Source organism: Pelmatolapia mariae, linkage group LG3_W (assembly GCF_036321145.2).
Source record: "Pelmatolapia mariae isolate MD_Pm_ZW linkage group LG3_W, Pm_UMD_F_2, whole genome shotgun sequence".
In the NCBI taxonomy this organism is placed as follows: domain Eukaryota; kingdom Metazoa; phylum Chordata; class Actinopteri; order Cichliformes; family Cichlidae; genus Pelmatolapia; species Pelmatolapia mariae.
The window spans coordinates 26,636,041-26,656,636 of NC_086229.1; the positions used below are offsets into that span (position 1 = coordinate 26,636,041).

At 40.7% G+C, this 20,596-nt stretch overlaps 1 protein-coding gene across 1 annotated transcript in view; it reads right to left on the minus strand.

The window, feature by feature from the left end:
- Positions 1-924: 924 nt before the first annotated feature.
- LOC134624319 (NLR family CARD domain-containing protein 3-like) overlaps positions 925-20,596 on the minus strand; it is a 30,334-nt gene continuing 10,662 nt past the window's right edge. Inside the window, exons 3-9 of the mRNA XM_063469293.2 lie at positions 14,116-14,194; positions 13,750-13,954; positions 11,867-13,667; positions 5,950-6,123; positions 5,529-5,702; positions 1,624-1,670; positions 925-1,448 (exon numbers count right to left, since the gene is read on the minus strand). Of these exons, the coding sequence (XP_063325363.2) occupies positions 925-1,448; positions 1,624-1,670; positions 5,529-5,702; positions 5,950-6,123; positions 11,867-13,667; positions 13,750-13,954; positions 14,116-14,194 (3,004 nt within the window). The remainder of the gene's footprint in view (positions 1,449-1,623; positions 1,671-5,528; positions 5,703-5,949; positions 6,124-11,866; positions 13,668-13,749; positions 13,955-14,115; positions 14,195-20,596) is intronic.

Genomic DNA, 20,596 nt, shown 5'->3' on the forward strand with positions numbered 1-20,596 from the left:
CCGTGTTGCAAAACTTGAACTCCAGAAAGTGATGAGAAAGTCCGTCTTTTATGTCCAGTAAAGTTTGTCGGTCGTACACAAGGAGACATGTGCTACTCATGAAAAAACAAAGGAAAAATAAAATTAAACACAAAAAACAGCTGTTGCTTGGGGGAGCTTGCGACGAGGCTGCCATACTCGGCGCCATCTTGATGGGATGATCATGTGAATGATCAGTTGATGATGATGATCATGTGAATGCCTGCGTGCTGTAGTCCCGCTTGCCACTCCTACCCTTTGCGGATTTAATGGAATGACGTCACAATCTCTATTAAAAAAAAGCAGATTTAAAAACACTTCATGTCATTTGTGCTCTTCAAACTGACATCGTGCAGTTCATGTTATCACGAACAGAGGGACACAAATCACCATCAGTGAAGAGTTCATGGAGATGTTAGTGACATCAGAGCTATACGTATTGATTTGATCAATATGGAAGTTTATGTGTCTTTGGATCTGTTTTTTTATAGGATGACAGAAACATGCTGAATGTCTTTAATATTTGATACACTGAGTACTGTTGAATGTCCACTTATTCAGTCATGATGGAAACATCCCATTTAGAAAGAGAAATCAAACATTGGATTCATTTTAATGAGCTCAGACTTGTTGAAAATGCAGAGGAGCTGGTTGTGAACTAAGCTTCAGACAAACACAACATACTGATATTCACTGTGAAGCTTTGAGTGGAAAAAGACAGAAAAACAACCTGTGGATCCTGGAATAATGGAAGCATCCGTCTTTAAATTACTGAAGAGGAAGAAGTTTACAAGGAATTATTTAGAACAGTTTAAAACATCAAGTTTCTGTGTGAAAGAGACAGACTGAACTATCTGTTCAACTGTCAGAGTGTTTCTCTAACAGGAGACACTCTTTACACTCAACTCAGCACAGGGACACTGACGAACCAGGACAGACTCTAAATCCAGGATAAAGAGGTTCAGTGAATGTGGTGTTGAAAGTGTGGAGGTGGATCAGAGTGTCAGAGGAGACTCTGTAGAAGGACAGAGTGCCAGCAGGACAGTCCACATACACCGCTACTCTGTTAGAGACAGAGGAGGAGGAGATAGATTTTTTTATCTTTTTGTGCCAGATAGAATAAGGACTATTATCAGAGCAGTACAGACTCCAGGACTGATCATTCAGTCCAAACACACACTCAGTGCCGTTTCCTTTCCTTCTGATTCTTCTGTAACTCAATGATATCTCAGCCTTTCCTCTAAACTCGACCTCACAGTAACAACGACCAGTCAGACCATTTCTACACAGCAGCTGAGGACGAACATCGAATCTGTCTGGATGATCAGGATATGACTGAACCTCCTCCACATGTGTCACCTTCTTGTTGTTGTCAGACAGTTGGAGGTTTGTGTGTACTGTGTTTGTGTCAATTGTGAGTTGACAGGAATCTGATGGAGAGAACAAACACAATCAAGCTGCAGTTATTGATCCATCATCTGTTCATTGATTGACCCTTTGACAATGACTCCTGACATCAGAGATGTGAATGAGTGATATGATAGTTTGAAGATGGATGGACGTGTGCTGCTTTGTTTTTATGAATCACATTAAAAACACACTTACACTTCCTCAGTCCTGGTCTTAACCATCGGACTCCAGAAGGCTCCAACCTGAAAGGAGTAGGGGGTCAGAGCAGCACAATTTCTTTCAGCATGCACTTTATTATTTCATGTTCAAACTATTAAGGAACTAGTGTATTTCTTCAGCAAACACTCTGATCCTCATGTTAGTCCACTGAATGGTTCTGCTGTCAGCTGACATCACTGAGAGTCACCTGTCAGTCTCCTTCTGTCCTCTGAAAGTCGGAAATGTCATTTCTCATTAAGATTACTTCCAGTCTGAGTTATTGTCACATTACTGACAACTCAATGAGGACAAACTGGGAAGTAAAAGATCATTCGTTTTACAATATTTATTCTATTTCATCAAAATAGAAAAAATAAATATTAAACCATGACTGCTTTTGGTTAGGATACAATGTTACACATAATTAAATGAACAACAGCAGCATCTCTGACTGTGATAATAAAATCTGAAAAATGTGAAGAACACAATTTCTTTTAATATTTAATTGCTATATACAAAGATTCAACTACATACACTCCACTGTGGTATAAACACTATTGTAGATCAATATATTTATTTACTAGTAATGGCCAAGAAACACATCTCTGTCTCCCTATGTTCACATATTCCAATCAGCACTTCAGGAACTATCTGACATCTGCATGAACCATGTGATGATACCGCGTTCTGAATAATACCAGCCAGTCCACAAATTAGTTTGTGCTCCCCACAAACTAATATTTATGATTGAAAATGTTCATCTTTGTTTAATGAATGTAACCGGGTGTCATTACTGCCGACGTGAATTATGATTTTACTCAATTTACGTTTATCCTTAGCCAGCAGTTTTACATTTCTTTCAATGTCGCCTGCTCTGGCCCCTGGAAGACAATTGACAATTGGTTGCCGGTGTCTCTAGCTTCACATGTCAGAAGCACCAATTACCAGAGTTTGACCCCAGGCGGGTGTGTCGCCGAGTGGGGAAAAACGGTTAGACAAATGAACAGGTTGGTGGTGTACCTGGGGCTTCTGTTTAAGACTGTGCTTCCTCCTCACCATCACCCAGCCAACCTCATTCCCCATTTGCTGGGGTCTGCCGGGGAACAGCTAGCGGGGCCTACATTATCTTCGGCTGCACCAGCTACAGGACTAGCTAAGGGGGAATGAAGGGTGCGAAGCCCAGTCTCCCATTCAGTAATCTCGACCTCCAGAGCTTTAAATATGCTACATTTGTGACAAGTATCAATACTGCTAAAGGAGGCCGAGGAGGAACTAAACATCTGACACAAATGATTGGTGAAAGAAAGTTTTATTTTCTGATGAGAATTTTCTTTTTACCTTAAACCTTAACAATAACCACAACCCTCTGTGAATCACTACCTTATCATGGTGGAGGGGTTTATGTGTCCCAGAGATCCCAGGTGCTGTGTTCTCGGGGTTTTTTCCTGCTGGTAGGGTCTAACATGGCAAATTGGGCCTGGGTGAGGGACCAGAGAAAGAGTGAAGACCCCTTTGAGTAGAACATTGAGGAAACCTTCCCCTTGCCTTGGATAGGTTTACTGGGGCCCTGCCCAGGAGCCAGACCCAGGGAGAGTACCCAAGGGTGACTGTCAGTTGGGCACAGCCCAAAAAAGGAACATGGGCCCATGCTCCAGCAGTCCCATTACCTGCAGGAGGCACTGTAGGGGTCGGGTGCATTTTGTGTCAGGCGGCGGCCAGGAGTGGAGGCCAAATGATTCTTGGTTACCAAGACAAGCAAATGAGACATGGAATGTCACCTCTTTGATATGGAAGGAGCCAGAGTAAGTGCATTAGGTTAAGAGTTACGGCTAGATATGATCTGGCGCACCTCAACACATCACTTGGGCTCTGGAACCAGTCTCATGAAGAGTCGCTGGACTCTGTCTCGGTCTGGAGTTGCCCTTGGCAAAGGCAGCAAGCTTGGTTGGGTATCCTAGTATGCCCTTGGCTTGCTGACGTTATGTTGGGGTTTCTCCTAGTGGATGAGAGAGTTTTGTTCCTCAAGCCTTTGGGTTGGGAAATAGGTTCTGACTGTTATCTGCGCTTATGTACTGAGTGACTGTTCAGAGTACCCAGTCTTCTTTGAGACTCTGAGGGTGTGCTCCTTATGGTGCTCCACCTGGAAACCTATTGACCTACTGGGAAACTTCAGCACTCATGTCGGCAACGACAGTGAGACCTGGAGGAGCATGATTAGGAGGAACTGCCTCCCGGATATGAAACCGAGCAGTGTTTTGTTTTTTGATCTCTGTGCAAACCCCAATTTGACCATAACACCAAGTTTAAACATAAAAGTGTCCAAAGTGCAGGAGGCACCAGGACTCATTTTGGACGAGAACCAGGATGGATTTTGTAATCGTATCACCAAAATTGCGGCCATGATCTGGACACTTGGGTAAACAGAGGGGCTGAACTGTCAACTGATCACCACCTGGTGGTGAGTTAGATAACGTGTTGGGAAGGATGCTGGAGAGACCTGGTGCAACTAAACGTATAGTGAGGGTACGCTGGGAATGCCTGGCAGATGCCCCACTCCACAAAATCTTCAGCACACACCTCCGACAGAGTTTTAACAGCATTAACAGCATAGATTAACATTAGTATGAGTCAAAGATTTTATCCAGTATATCCAGTGGCATAATTAATTTTTTTATGTTTTAACCCTCTGGGGTCGCCGGACGCGCCGCCGCGTCAAAATCACATGACCAATTTAAGACGACACAGCTACAAGATGCAGCGAGTCAGAGTCTCCATTCCAGCTTGGGTCGAAAGTGTGGACTTTAAACTATATACCAGTTTTTGAATTGTGTCGATAGGCCACGTAAAACCAGAGTTTTGATAAAAAATACACGCGATGTTTTTTTCTGAACAAAACGAAGAACGGTAAAAACGGCATTTTCTACAGACAGCGCTAGCAAACACTCTCTGCTTGCGAGTGAAAAGAGAAAAAGAAAAAACACCCCTTCCCTATTGGTGTTAGTGTTTACCATGTCAGCCAATCAAAAAAAATGATATGGCAACATGTGACATTTGGTTGTTTAGGGACAAGGGGAAGTTTTTAGGAGTGACACCCGCGACGGAAAGCGGGCGAGCGAAAGAAGGAGAGAGAGCAAGTTTTCATATCTGAGACATTAGTGATGTTTAGCGTGTTTGGAGGCTTTAGTTAGTGTGTTGTGTAGTTATTGTTTTGTATTGTGTGTCAGTTAGACTGCTGAATTTCATGTTTTCTGCAAAAAAAGCCGTCAAAGGTGGATTCCAGTGTAAACACTGTTCCCACATGGAAAACTGGACTGACGCACCTCCTGCAGTCAGACCTGCAGGGTTTAGGCCTGTGCTGTTCTCCTCTGTCTTATACTGAACACAAACTACATTTTTTGGACTGGCACAAATAATTTGTGTGCCTTCTTATTTGATGCAGAGCACCCGATTGTTCTGTAAATAGATTGAAATGGTTATATAAAAAACGCCTGAGGCCTTGGCTGCATTTTTAGGTAAATAGTACCATGCAACTTTGTTGTTTGCAAAACTTGTGCATAATTTTTAGAAATGTACAATTTCTATTTGCATTTCAAGTTATGAAAATGATTCGTTAAACATGTTTGTGGGTTTTACAGTAAAAAACATGATTTTTTTCTACTCGGATTTTTTATTTTTTGTCTGGATTTAGATCAACTGTGCTAATATAGTTTGCCAAAATGAAAAAATAACTCAAATTTCAGATATTTGAGGTTGTGCTGAAAATAATGATACCAAACAAAGCAAGAAAAACATATTTTAAAGATGAAATATAGAGGTAAAATCAAAAGTAGTCAAAAACGGCCGATTATACCCTGGACCCCAGAGGGTTAAATGGACATCTTTTGCAATGATTGAATTCTGACCTTAGAATTCCCAATTTACAGTGTGGGCTTTCCACTCCAGCAGACAGAAGATTCACTCCTGATTCCTTGAGGCCATTATTATTCAGATCAAGCTCTCTCAGGATTGAGGACGGAGAGCTGAGAATTGAGGACAGAGCTTCACAGCTTCTCTCTGACAGGTTACAGCCACAGAGTCTGAAAAAAATGACCACCCCCCCAAACAAAAAAAATAAATACATAACTAAATAAATAAATAAATAATACTGGTGTCAAAGTGTATTCATAAAAATAACATATCAATCTTGTTTCAGGACTGGCTGGTATTATTATTACTGTGACTTGTACTGAAATACTGAAAACACAAACACATATCGATAAAGTTAGCTTAAGTACCTATAAGTCTATAATTCTTATTGGCTATTTTTCACTTGCTCTGACTGACCTGAGAATTTCCAGTTTACAGTTTGGACTCTTCACTCCAGCACACAAAATATTCACTCCTGCATCCTGTAGATTGTTATTACTCAGGTCCAGCTCTTGTATACTGGAGGACTGAGAGCTGAGAACTGAGGACAGAGCTTCACAGCTTCTCTCTGAAAGGTTACAGCCACTCAGCCTGAAAAAAAGAAAGAAAAGCATATTCATGGTGAAAATGGTGAATATTAATTTCTTATCTTTTTTCTTAACTAGCAAAAATAGAACAGATTAAACTCCTGGATCAAACCATGAAATTATCACATAGTTTCCACAGTTGCTGCCAGAAAGCCACCAAAAGCAGATAGCAGTGTAACCTTTGTCTCAAGGTGGAAAACAGGAGTGATAAAACCCACTGTCAGGCCTGCAGGTATCAGATGTGATGCCCTCCTCTCTCTTATACTGGACAGAAAGTATTCTTTTGAAGTGGCACAAGTAATTTATGTAGCATCTTATTTGATGCAGAACAGCTGGTTTTTCAGTAAATAGTTTTATATTGTTGTAAAAAAAAAACAAAAAGGAAAAAACTTATTTTATAAGTTTATTATACAACATATTTTCAATTTAATTCAATTTTATTTATATAGTGCCAAATCACAACAAAATTCGCCTCAAGGTGCTTTATATTGTACAGTAGATCCTACAATAATAGATACACAGAAAAACCCAACAATCATATGACCTCCTATGAACAAACTCTTTGGCGACAGTGGGAAGGAAAAACTCCCTTTTAACAGGCAGAACCAGGCTCAGGGAGGGGCGGCCATCTGCTGCGACCGGTTGGGGTGAGAGAAGGAAAAAGGATAAAAAGATGCTGTGGAAGAGAGACAGAGATGAAACACAGATACGATTCAATGCAGAGAGGTCGACTAACATATAGTGAGTGAGAAAGGTGACTGGAAAGGAAAAGCTCAATGCATCATGAGGCTTCCCCAGCAGCCTACATCTATTGCAGCATGACTAAGAAGGGATTCAGGGTCACCTAGCCCAGCCCTAACTATATGCCTTAGTGAAAAGGAAAGTTTTAAGCCTAATCTTAAAAGTAGAGATAGTGTCGGTCTCCGGAATCCAAACTGGAAGCTGGCTCCACAGAAGAACTAGTTTTTCAGCGTCACTCTGAGACAGGATACTTCTAATTTTAGAGATGTTGCACAAATGGAAGAAAGCAGTCTTACATATTTGTTTAATATGTGCATTGAAGGACATGACTTCAAGGCTCCTCACAGTGTTACTTGAGGCCAAGGTAATAGTGATGTGTCGGTCGCGAACGAAACGGCTCTTAGAGCCGGATCTTTGACGTGAACGACGCGAGCCTGCTCCTTATCGCGAGCCATGTTTTTTTTTTTCCTTTTTCTCACCCTTTTTTCCGCTTCACTCCACATGCGAGCCTTGTGCGTTGTGCTGGGAAGAGGGGGAGGGGCAGTAGTTACACTTGCAGTAGCAGAGGAACAGAGCGGGAGGGAGAGACAGAGAAAGAGAGCCAGGGACAACAACGTCACATTAGAAAGGTATAGTAATCATCCACAACTATTTTCAGTTGCAGATGATAAAGGATTCATAAAGTTTATTCATGCAGGCCTATATGACAGAGAATATGCATCTTCTTTTTGTTTTCATATTTTAATAATAATAATACATTTATTTTATTTATACATATATTTTAATTTATATTTAATTGTGTTGTGGTTTGCAGTGTTTTGTGTTGTTCCACTTTACATTTGTTTAAAAGGAAAAAGCTGAAAATATAAATAGTTAAAAGTTGAAATGTGAATAGTTGGTTTTGTATTATATGATTTATTTATTACATTTTATGTTGAGTGAACAAATAAAAGTATATTTACGGTGGCCCCTAGAGACAAAGCACATACAAACTTCAAAACACGTATGAACTCCATAGCATGTACAAACTCTAGGTGCGGTGTTGAGCTTTTGTTACCCATTCGCTACCCATTCCAGCAAGTACCAATGTCGGTAGCAACAGGTAAATGAAAATATTTTAAAAATTATTTGAATATATATTAGCGCTTGTGTATAAATACACAAACAATACACACATGCTTTCAATTGTGTAATTTAAGTGATCTAGGTAGCTCTGTTTTTGAAGTTAAGTTAACGCTACAAATGTGTTTTGGAGTTTGTACCTGCTTTGTCTCAAGGGGCCACCGCATATATTTATATATAAACATATATAAATAAAACCACTTTTTTACATTAGTAATTCCTTTTGTGCATAATTTTATATTATTGTTAATAATAAATTAATTAAAGCAACAAAACAACCCGAAGAGCCGGTTCAGAGCCGAAAGAGCCGGCTCTTTTTAGTGAGCCAGGCCGAAAGAGCCGGTTCTCTAAAAAGAGCCGGAAATCCCATCACTACAAGGTAATGCCATCCAGAGTAAGAATTTGATTAGATACCATATTTTTAAGATTTTGAGGGCCGAGCACAAATAACGCAATTTAATCTGAATTAAGAAGCAGAAAGTTAGTGGCCATCCAGGTCTTTATATCTTTAAGACAGTTTAAGTAATTGGTGTGTGCTATCTGGCTTCAGGGATAGATAGAGCTGCGTGTCATCTGCATAGCAGGGAAAATGTATGCTATCTCTTCTGATGATACTGCCTAAGCGAAGCATTTATAATGTAAACAGAATTGGTCCTATCACTGAACCCTGTGGAACACCATACTTGATCTTAGTGTGTGAAGATGACTCTCCACTGACATGAAGAAATTGGAGCCAATTAGATAGATATGACACAAACCACTGCAGTGCAGAACCAGTAATACCTACAGCATGTTCTAATTGCTCTAATAGGATATTATGGTCGACACTATCGAACACTGCACTGAGGTCTAGCAGGAAAAGCACAGAGATGAGTCCACTGTCAGAGGCCATAAGAAGATCATTTGTAACCTTCACTAACGCTGTTTCTGTGCTGTGATGAGCTCTGAAACCTGACTGAAACTCTTCAAATAAGCCATTCCTCTGCAGATGATCTGTTAACTGTTTGACAACTACTCTTTCAAGGATGTTTGATATGAAAGGAAGGTTGGAGATTGGCCTATAATTAGCTAAGACTATTGGGTCTAGAGATGGCTTTTTAAGTAAAGGTTTAACTACAGCCAGCTTGAAGGCCTGTGGTACATAGCCGATTATTAGAGATACGTTGGTCATATTTAAGATTGAAGCATTAATTAATGGCAGGACGTCATTGAACATTTTTGTAATTGTTGAAGTTAACTCGGGAAGATCTATTGAAGTAAAAGAAAAAGAGTCTAAATGAATGATAACAATTTTATTTGTTTAGAAGTTCAAAAATTTATTAGTAGTTAACGCTTAAGGAATGGTTGGCTCAACAGTTATCTGGCTTTTTGTTAGCCTGGCTACAGTGCTGAAGAGAAACCTAGGGTTGTCCTTATTTTCTTCAACCAGTGATGAATAGTAAGATGTTCTGGCTTTGCAGAGGGCTTTCTTATAAAGCAACAAACTATTTCTCCAGGCTAAATGGCTAAATTTCCTCTCCAGCTTATGAGTTATCTACTTTAGGCTACGTGTTTGAGAATTATACCATGGAGTCAGGTACTTCTAGTTTGAGGCCTTATCTTTTACAGCAGCTACAGTATCAAGAGTCATACGTAATTAGGAGGTACAATTATTAACAAGATTATACACCTCTGTTGGAGTAGTGTTCAGGCAACTGCTCTGCTCTGTGTTGGTACAGGGTATTGAGGATGATAACAGAGGGTGGATTATATTGTCAAACATATTACACATAATACATTATATTCTTAGTTACATCGCTTTCAGAAAGACATCTACTGTGATAAAGTCTACTCTCCACTGCAGTGTAATCAATTACTGTAAATGTTACTAGGAAATGATCAGAATGATCAGGCAGGAGAGACCAAGTTTCCTCCAGAAGGTTTGCCAAATATCTATGAAGCCCACAATGTTTTTTAGACACCAGTCAGACAGCCAGCAATTTAAGGAGAACATGTGGGTTGGTGGACTGGTGGTTCTTGGTGTCTGGGGCTGGGCGCTCAGGTATGCACCAGCTCACTCCCGGTGGCTACTTGGCGGGGCCTGGTGCCTGTCGCTCGGTCAGGCCTCTTCCGGGGCAAAAGGGGGCCCTCGGGCCTCCGGCCTCGGGGCCTGCAACTCGGTTCACTCTGGCACAGCTGGCTGCCGGCAGAGCCGGCGGGCACGCCAGTGCAGCCCCCTCTGGCTTCTGCTCCGTGGCTACTGGGTGACCCCCTCGTCTGGGGATCTCCTCAGCCCTTCCCAGGAGGGTGGCACGGATGCCCCTCCGGTGGTACTCCTTGGGCTCTCGCACTCTGGGGCCTCTGGATGTCTGGAGCCTGGATCTCCTCCATGCCTACTTCATGCCCTGGGGGACGGGGCTATGGGCCTCCACACCCTCTAGCAGACCGTTACATGGGGATACCTTTTGTATACAACCGCGTTGATCCACACAGGTGTGCACACGGGTGTTCACTGTTCGTAGACATAAACTACACCTTTCTTAGCTGCTACTTCAAAGCACATTGTGCACTGTCTGTCCTGCGTGCTGCACAACAACTTTCAATATTTAGTATTTACTGCTGTTCACACTTAGCTAGATTAACATGATGGTGTTGTGTTTAGTATGTTGCTTTGTTGTTGTTGTTGTTGTTGTTTTTGCTTGTTTTCTCTTCTTTTTCTCTCAACAGGTGATCCAGGAGTTTTTTTTTTCTCTTTGTCTTTGTAAGTGCCCTTTCTCACTGTCCCTTTTCCCTTCTGTTTTTCTTTTCCTTCCTCTGTTTCTTTCTCCCTTTCCTATCCCCCAATCATATCTGTCCCATCTGTAACAACTGAAAATAAAATAAATAATAACAACAAAGTTTGATCAAATGGACCAATACGGCAACACCATGATGATCCATTTGGCAAAATAAATCCATTTCGTAGCCTTGTTGGTCTTCAGACAACAATTCTGACGGCTAAAGAACCAAATGGGACAGACCAAAAAAAAAAAAAAAAGGAGAACATGTGGCTAAACGTGTCGATCGTGGTCTGATTGGGAAGGGGACCAGAGAAAACTACAGAGTCCAACATTGTTTTGGCAAAGTTACACACCAATTCAATATTGATTTTACTGAGCTCTGATTGGCGAAGTCGTAATACCAAAAAGTGGATTCTGTTCTTCTAGTTGCAATGTTTTTCAATTCGAGAAATATCTTTTAAATCATCCAAGTGACTTTTTAAGTCTCAGCTGACTAAAGGGTTCCCCAACCTTATGAACAGTACATTTGGATAATGACTGAAACTAGCACCACTATGGATGACACTGGGGAATTAACTCACTAATACAAATATATATATATATACATATAGAGCTTGGAATTAAGTGTTGGCATAATGTTTTATATCTTTTTTTAACTGATAAATCATTTTAAATGTACATTTATTAAATACCTAGATGAAGACAACATATCTTGGAATTTAATTTAGGTTTAATTATGTGTTCCATCATTGTACATTTAACTTTGCAAGAAAAAAGTAGAAATATTTTTGAACTTTGTACGTAGTGAACTTTGTAATTTGTGAAACTATCACTGGCAAAAACTGGAGAAAAAGCTTTTGGAAGGATCCAATAGAAATTATATGTGAGTTATTGCATAAACATGTGTTGATAACCTAAATCTTAAAAGTTTCCATAAGAAGTTAATCCAAGTTTAATTATCTCAGGATTTAAAAAGGATTTAAAACTGTGATGGCTGAAATAGATTAGTAATTAATCAGTTAATATTGCCTGTTATTACTAGTATTACTGTTTATTATTATTATTATTATTATTATTATTATTATTATTATTTTAAAAGTAACGACACAAGTAAATATTACTTACAGAGCTTTGTTTGAGGCTTTGACCACTGGCAGCAGCCTCAGAAGAGCCTCCTCTGATGCAGAGTATTTTTTCAGGTCAAACACATCCAGATCTTTTTCTGATGACAGTAAGATGAAGACCAGAGCTGACCACTGAGCAGGAGAAAGTTTATCTGTGGAAAGACTTCCTGATCTCAGGGACTGTTGGATCTCCTCCACTAGAGAACAATCATTCAGTTCATTCAGACAGTGGAACAGATTGATGCTTTTTTCTGCAGACAGATTCTCACTGAGGTTCTCCTTGATGTACTGAACTGTTTCCTGATTGGTCTGCGAGTTACTTCCTGTCTGTGTTAGCAGGCCTTTTAAGAGTGTCTGATTGGTCTCCAGTGAAAGACCCAGGAGGAAGCGGAGGAACAAGTCCAGGTGTCCATTTGGACTCTGTAAGGCCTTGTTCACAGCACTTTGATGGAGAGACTCTAGGTTTGGTATACCAATTAATCTAAACCACCAGGAGGTTGTCTGTTGTTCTTCCAGCAGATTGAGTCCAGAGTTGATGAAGGTCAGATGGACATGAAGAGCAGCCAGAAACTCCTGAACACTCAGATGGATGAAGCAGAACACCTTGTCCTGGTACAGTCCTCTCTCCTCTTTAAAGATCTGTGTGAACACTCCTGAGTACACTGAGGCTGCTCTGATATCGATGCCACACTCTGTCAGGTCTGATTCATAGAAGATCAGGTTTCCTTTCTGCAGCTGATCAAAAGCCAGTTTTCCCAGAGACTCAATCATCTTCCTGCTCTCTGGACTCCAGTGTGGATCTGTCTCAGCTCCCCCATCATACTTGACCTTCTTCACTTTGGCCTGAACAACCAGGAAGTGGATGTACATCTCAGTCAGGGTCTTGGGCAGCTGTCCTCCCTCTCTGGTTTCCAGCACATCCTCCAGAACTGTAGCAATGATCCAGCAGAAGACTGGGATGTGACACATGATGTGGAGGCTTCGTGATGTCTTGATGTGGGAGATGATCCTGCTGGACTGCTCCTCATCTCTGAATCTCTTCTTGAAGTACTCCTCCTTCTGTGGGTCAGTGAACCCTCTGACCTCTGTCACCATGCCAACACAGTCAGCAGGGATCTGATTGGCTGCTGCAGGTCGTGTGGTTATCCAGAGGTGAGCAGAGGGAAGCAGTTTCCCCCTGATGAGGTTTATCAGCAGCACATCCACTGAGGTGGACTTTCTGGGGTCAGTTAGGATTGTAGTTTTGTGGAAGTCCAGAGGAAGTCGACACTCATCCAGACCATCAAAGATGAACACGACCTGGAAGTCTTCAAAGCTGCAGATTCCTGCTTCTTTGGTTTCAGTAAAGAAGTGATGAACAAGTTCCACCAAGCTAAACTTTTCCTCTTTCAGCACATTCAGCTCTCTGAAAGTGAGTGGAAATATGAACTGGATGTCCTGGTTGGCTTTGTCTTCAGCCCAGTCCAGGGTGTATTTCTGTGTTAAGACTGTTTTCCCAATGCCAGCCACTCCCTTTGTCAGCACTGTTCTGATTGGTTCATCTCTTCCAGGAGAGGCTTTAAAGATGTCTTCTTGTCTGATTGTTGTTTCTGGTCTGGCTGGTTTCCTGGATGCTGTTTCAATCTGTCTGACCTCATGTTCATCATTGACCTCTGCAGTCCCTCCCTCTGTGATGTAGAGCTCTGTGTAGATCTGATTCAGAAGGGTTGGGTTTCCTGCTTTAGTGATCCCCTCAAACACACACTGGAACTTCTTCTTCAGGGTGGATTTAAGGTTACAATAACAAACTCCAGCAACATGTTCTGAATGAAGAAAGATTATCAAAAAACATTTTATAAAGTCAATATGAGAACATTTTTTAATATATGCTGGTCTGTTTCTTACTGCTCTGCAGATGGTCAGCCAGCTCCTCCTGCTTCATTCTCCTGAGGAAGTCCAGCATGATCTTCACAAATGCCTCTCTGCTGCTCTTCCACTGCTCATCATTCTCCATCTGACTCTCTAAGCAGTCTGGGTAATCTGGACTCAGAACCTTCTGGATCTTCTTCAGCTCGTCTTTCACAAAAGTGATGATGTTGTCCTCCAGCAGCTGGAAGAGAATACTTTATGAATGAGCCAATCAGACTGAAATCACAGAGCCAAACATTAGATCTATGTTGGACACACTGACTATCCACTGGTCTACAAAGAGCAGCATGGAGAAAACTTTGACAGAATAGATGTAACAGTAGTTGTTGTACATGTACAGACCATAAATATGGAGTCCAGCTGTGTTTGAAGCTGCTGGGCAGACTGATCTCTGGGAACCTCTGAGCTCTGCTGGTCCACTCTGTGGAGGAATCATGAAGAATTAGATCAAGCACAGGATAAAGATCCAGTAGTTTTTCTTCAAATAACTTTATCTGAATCAACTTTGTCAAGTTTTAAACTCTCAGATTGTGAAAATATCAGGCATTTTTATTCTGTTGTCCTTGAATGTTGTTTCCCTGGTGATGTAAGGGTGATGCTGGTTTTAGACTACATTCAACTGAAAAATTCACTCACAGGAAGGTAACACTGTGATAAACCTCAATGACTCTCCTCAATGATCACAGAGAAGAACTAGTATTCAAATAGTATTTAAAAATAGTACGTAACCCTTGTGCAGTCCAACAATTTTGCACCCTTTCAGCACCGTCGTGGTCAAAATTGTACACGTGTCATAGATTGATTATTAGTTGAAGTTCATAATGGAGAAAACACCTATGGTTAAAAGTTACTCAATTGATTTAAAAAATGTAAATGTATAAATAAGGGTAAAAGAAGTCCCACCAAAGAGATGTAATGTAGCTCAGGCTAAAACAGTTAAAAGAGTTCATGACTTTGTTCAACCGGATAACAATCCTTAATGTGACTACAACCTGTGTAAAATTCAATCTGTGATCTAGTTGTCGATCCTGTATGGTGTTATTTTTGTGCCACTATTCTGAGTGCATGTAGAAAAAAAACCCATTTGAGCGCAGGTAAAATAAAAAACAGTTTGCGGGGGTAAGTGTTAAATTTTGAGGAGAAATTTATTTTGAGCGAAGAAAAGCTCAATTTGAGTAACCAAAACTCATTCCTGCGTGCAAAAACATTTATTTCAGTGTTTGCTATTATCCATACACACACACAATAGCAACACCTCTTGCTCAGTTTTTGCATTTGCGCTCGCTCGCAATGTGTTGCTTGGGCTCTTATCATTTCTGCCCTTGCGCGCTCAACTCTTTCTGGACATCGTTATATTTGTGCCACAAAACCAACCAATTACAGACTTGGAAGCAAAAAAATATGATTGGCTGTTTTTGTCTCCAATCAGTTGAAATGACGAAATACAATATCCCAGAATCCATTTCATCCAAAACTCAAACGAGGCAGTGGCGGAGGAACACAGAGTGGCGGAGTTTGAAATATTAGTCTTTCTGGGTCACAAAATATACTTTTAAGATATTTTCATCCGAGAATGGTGCTGTGTAAACTTCAAATATCATCAAAAGGAGAGGAAAGGGCGAGGAGGAGATGGCTTGCCGAGCACACTGGCGCTATCTTGTCCACTGGGTAAGGGTTAATGGCCACTGCTCTGAGTTCTTCTCTTTAGGCCGTGGCACTAGGTAGGGTGAAGTGTTATTGCCATCCTTATTTGCTCTTACAGTTTTTTTCAGTCGCTAACAAGCATTTGTCCAAACAGTTGTCACATTTGCAAAACTCTAAACACAATTAGCACAGCATCGGTCTGTTGTGGCCATACCATTCACACATTTCATGTCGCGTTCACCAATATGCAGTCAGTGAACACATTTCCACAATGCTTACATTTTCTTAACAGACAAGTTATACCTCCCAACAAAATTATGGACTGTGTTTGTAGTATTTACGAATGTTAACACACAACATCCCACAATAGCAAAAACAATATTCCAAACCTTAGATACAGTATAAAAACCTCTGCTTCTGCAATGATATCAGTACAAAAACAATATCAATATCAAAAATATATCTCAGCTGATAATAAAAAAACAATTGAATTATTGACACACAGCTGATTTATGTTGGGTAAATTGGGCCAACCACGGCTTATTCCATTCTGGCTTAGACTCAGTGGGGTTTATAAAGCAAGACCTTGAGGAGTGATGTTTTTGGAAACAAAAAAAAGACAAACACTGTAATGTCTGGTCGAGGAAGAGTAAGAGCAAGGGGCCCAGGGAGAAGAGCAGGCCCAAGGAGAGGGCAAGGTAGAGGTGTAAGAATGCGTGGTGGTGGCATTCCAAGGGCTGCAAGAACAGTAGTCAGTGATGAAATTCGTGCCACTATCATTGACCATGTAATCAACCATGGTCTTTCACTAAGAGAGGCTGGTGAAAGAGTGCAGCCCAATTTGAGGCGGTCAACGGTTGCCTCCATTATACGCATCTTTCAACAAGCTAACAGGTAAGTATTGCACTTTACATGGATTGTTTCTATTCTCACTTGACATGTCAATATGGTCATACAGTAATGCATATGTTGAATGTTTTGTCTTTCTAAAGAATGCAACGTCTTCCACCCTCTGGGGGAAGAGGAAAGCTCTTCAGTAATGATCAGGAGCTTGCCATTGTAGAAATGGTTGCTGCAAATAATGCAATAAAACTGCGTGAAATTCAAACTAGAATTGTGGCGGACCATGAGATATTTGACAATATCGATAGAATCAGCCTCACAACCATTACGCGGACATTGTCCAAACACAGAGTGCGGATGAAGCAGCTCTACACTGTTCCCTTTGAGAGGAACAGTGAGAGGGTCAAGGAGCTACGACGACAATATGTCCAGGTATAGTGTATATTCAATCCAATGTCCAGTTCTATAAGCTTTGCACTTTGCAAGTAGGTAACCTACACAATACTAGGTTACAGTACAGTATGGTATACAGTAATAACATGACTTACATAAACTTTGTTTCAGAGAGTTATGGAATTGGAGGCCAACCAGGCCCCTCATGAGTTCATATACATCGATGAGGCAGGATTCAATCTGGCCAAAAGGCGTCGACGTAGACGAAATGTAATTGGAAAAAGGGCCACAGTTGATGTGCCAGGACAGAGAGGGGCAAACATTACCATGTGTGCAGCAATTGCAAATGCAGGATTACTCCTTCACAGATGTCAGGTTGGACCCTATAATACAGAGCGCTTGCTTGCCTTTCTCAGTGATCTCCACCAGCACCTGGTTTCAGAGCAGGGTCAGGAGGGTGAAAACATGAGGACCTTTGTAATTACCTGGGACAATGTGGCTTTCCATCACTCGCAAGCAATAACAACATGGTTTGAAGTCCACCCAAGACTGGTAAGTCTCTTCCTTCCACCCTATTCACCTTTCCTCAACCCCATAGAGGAGTTCTTTTCTGCATGGAGGTGGAAGGTTTATGACCATCAGCCACATGACCAGATGTCCCTCCTTGAAGCCATGGATGCTCCAGGGACATCACAGTTGACGATTGCCAAGGGTGGATCCGACATACCAGGCGGTTTTATCCCAGTTGCATCGACTTGGATAACATCAGATGTGATGTTGATGAAAACATGTGGCCTAACCCTGAAGATCGCAGAGATTAGATGCAAATTTTTTGCCTTTTTTTAGCCCCCCTCCCCCTCCCCCCTTTTTATCTTGGCTTTTTGCTGTTGTTTTTTTGTTCAGAATGCTCTTGTGTGTTTCATGGATATTTTGTTCACTGTGAGCAATACTGTAAAACTTTCTCTGTCCTATCATACCGTGTTTCTACTGTACCTCCTGTAGTAAACAGTAAAGAAACAAAAACTTGTTTGCTTTTTACTGGAATGCTTTTGTGAACATTACTGTACATGTGGACATACAGTTACCAACCAAGACATTTCTGGTGTCAAAATGGTGGATTGCATGTTTCGCATGCAAATACCTGTAACACTGAAACATAAAAGTCTATGCAGTTTTTGTAATGTCAATAATAGCCAGTATTTTGAAACCTGGTGTACTTTGATTGACTGCATGTACCTTGTGAAGTGAAAACAAGTGTTATTCTTTGACAGACTAATTTCATTTTGAGTCAGATTTATAGTGTTTTTGTACAGTTAGTGTGTGCATTTCTATTTTGAAATGAAGAGTTAGTATATATTTAACAAAATGTATTTTTGAGAAGAAAATTATCCATTTGGCCAATTGTGTTTTGTAGGTGTGAGTCTGTGTTAAGAGTTTAGAAAAAGTATCTGAAGTATGGGTAGGCGCTTGTTAGCGACTGGAAAAAACTGTAATATTGAACTGTTAGCTGATCAGATCCAACTCTTTCATACAAGGAATTAGAGATGAAACCAATACAGAACATAAGTGTTCACTTTTCGCAGATGATATTTTGCTATTTTCAGAGAAGCCGGTCACCTCCGTCCCAGCTCTTTTGAGTAACCTTAAAGATTATGGTACAGTGTCAGGAATAAAATAAATACAAACAAATCTGAGGTGTTAATGATTGTTGGGAGCTGGCCCACACAGTTGGATCATCTTGTATCTTTTAGACACTCTAAACAGGGTTTCAGATACTTATCACCAATGTTCCCTCTAATTTTTCATGTGTCTGAGCGAACACACAAACTCCCTGAGCGATCCCTTGGACCACTGTGAGCGACATCAGACGTGTGCACTGTGGTCACGCCAGCATCTAATCCATCCAAGCTACAAGTTAAAATAATCAAATTACAGCATTTATATTTATGTTAGACTACTTTTAAACTGCTTTAGCCCACTTACAATAAAAATGTAAAAAAATCTATCCATTAACCTATGTAGTATGTTAACACTATTGGAAGTAAAAATAACTTAAACTCCAATTTCGAAAAACACAACTTTCTTTTTTCTTTTTCATAAAGCTCTGACTTGTATTATGAGTATGAGTCTGTGGTCTGGGAGAGAGTCCTGTAACTCTCTGTCTGCAAAATACAGTATATAATGACCAGTGTTGGGCAATTAATTATATAGTTGCTCCTCAAAAAAGTAACTCAGTTTGGCAAACAACAAAGGTTTTTGCAGCTATCATTTTTTAAATGCAGCCAATGCATTTTTAGATGAACATTTCGAGCTATTTACAGAACAATCACCTGTTCTGCATCAAATCTGATGCCACACAAATTATTTGTGCCACTCCAGAAAATAATTTCTGTCCACTATGAGATAAAGGAGAACAACAGCCTGATACCTGCAGGCCTGACAACAGGAGATGTATCACTCCTGTAACACCTGTAACATTCAGCAGTCGCCTCATTGTTCTGACACACACAACAAAACTATTGACTACACTACACACTAACTACACAAGATTTGTGCTAAACGTCTCAAATTTCTCACATCTCAAAACACCGCCGTCACTCCTAAAACTTCCTCCCGTTTCTTAAAAACTAGATGCCACGTTGCCATACCAATTTTTGATTAGTCGACATGGTACTTTTTTGGACGAATAGGAAAGAGAGAGGCGGGGAGGGGGGGTTGTTTTTGCTCACATGTGGAGAGTGCTTTCTAGCCTTTTTTAAAAAAAATAAAACACAGTTTTTTACAATTTTTTCCAGCAGGAAATATAAACAACAATAGTATCCAGGAAGAAAACCAAACATTGCAGATATTTTTATCCTAACTCTGGTTTTACGTGGCCTATCAACACAATTTAAAAACTGGTATAAAGTCCACACTTTTTCAGTCAATTGTTCCGTCTGTCCTGCTCACATCTCCAATGGTTGTACACGTTGTCATTAACCTGGCTTCACTCCACATCAGCCACGCTGCTTTGCTCGCTAAAACACCGGTGTCGGCACATAAGGACGCCGTCATAGCCTGTCAACGACTGGATTGGCTGCGTATATACGAATGTGAATCGCATTATTGGCTAGACTATGGGATAAGGTGGCATCGTTCTAATCCCATACGGGAGCAGCCAGTCATGTACTGACTAACACTGCAAAACAAAATTGTTAAAGTATTAATTTTAATTTCAATTCAGTTTTCTGTGCGCAACGCAGATTTTCCGTGCGCAGAGACCGTGCCAGCAGTGCGCAATTGCGCACGTGCGCAGCTTAGAGGGAACATTGCTTATCATGTAATCATTACTCCATAAACCAATCAGTTCTCAATTATGATCAGTTATTCAAGGAGATTAAGGGGGACTTGGACAGATGCAACCTACTTCCACTCACTCTTATGGGGAGGATCAAATGTATATGGATGAATGTTTTTCCACGCCTATTATTCTGATTTCAGAACATACCCATTCTGATCCTAGAGTCTGCATTCAAATTATTAGAAAGCATTACATCTAATTTTATCTGGCAGAATTAACGACCAAGGGTCAGACTCAAAATGTTAATGTCTGGAAAAGAAAAAGGGGGCCCCAAACTGCCAAGCTTCAGAATTAACTGCTGGGCAGCTCAATTAAAATCAACGTCTGCCTGGATTATTCATGGTTCAGAAATGCGGTGGGTATCTATGGAAGAGTATTTATTACCAGGTATCTCCCTTCGGTGTCTCCCATTTCTCAACCCACAATCACAGAAAAAAAATGAAAATAACTAACCCATGGGTCAAAGGAGCTTGCAAAGAAAAGAGTCTGGACTTCTTTAAGTTGCTTGAAGACGTTTCACCTCTCATCCTTCTTCAGTTCTAAGGTCAAATGGTGGGGAGTCCCAGATTTAAACCTAGTGGGAGTATCCCCCCAAAGATGGAC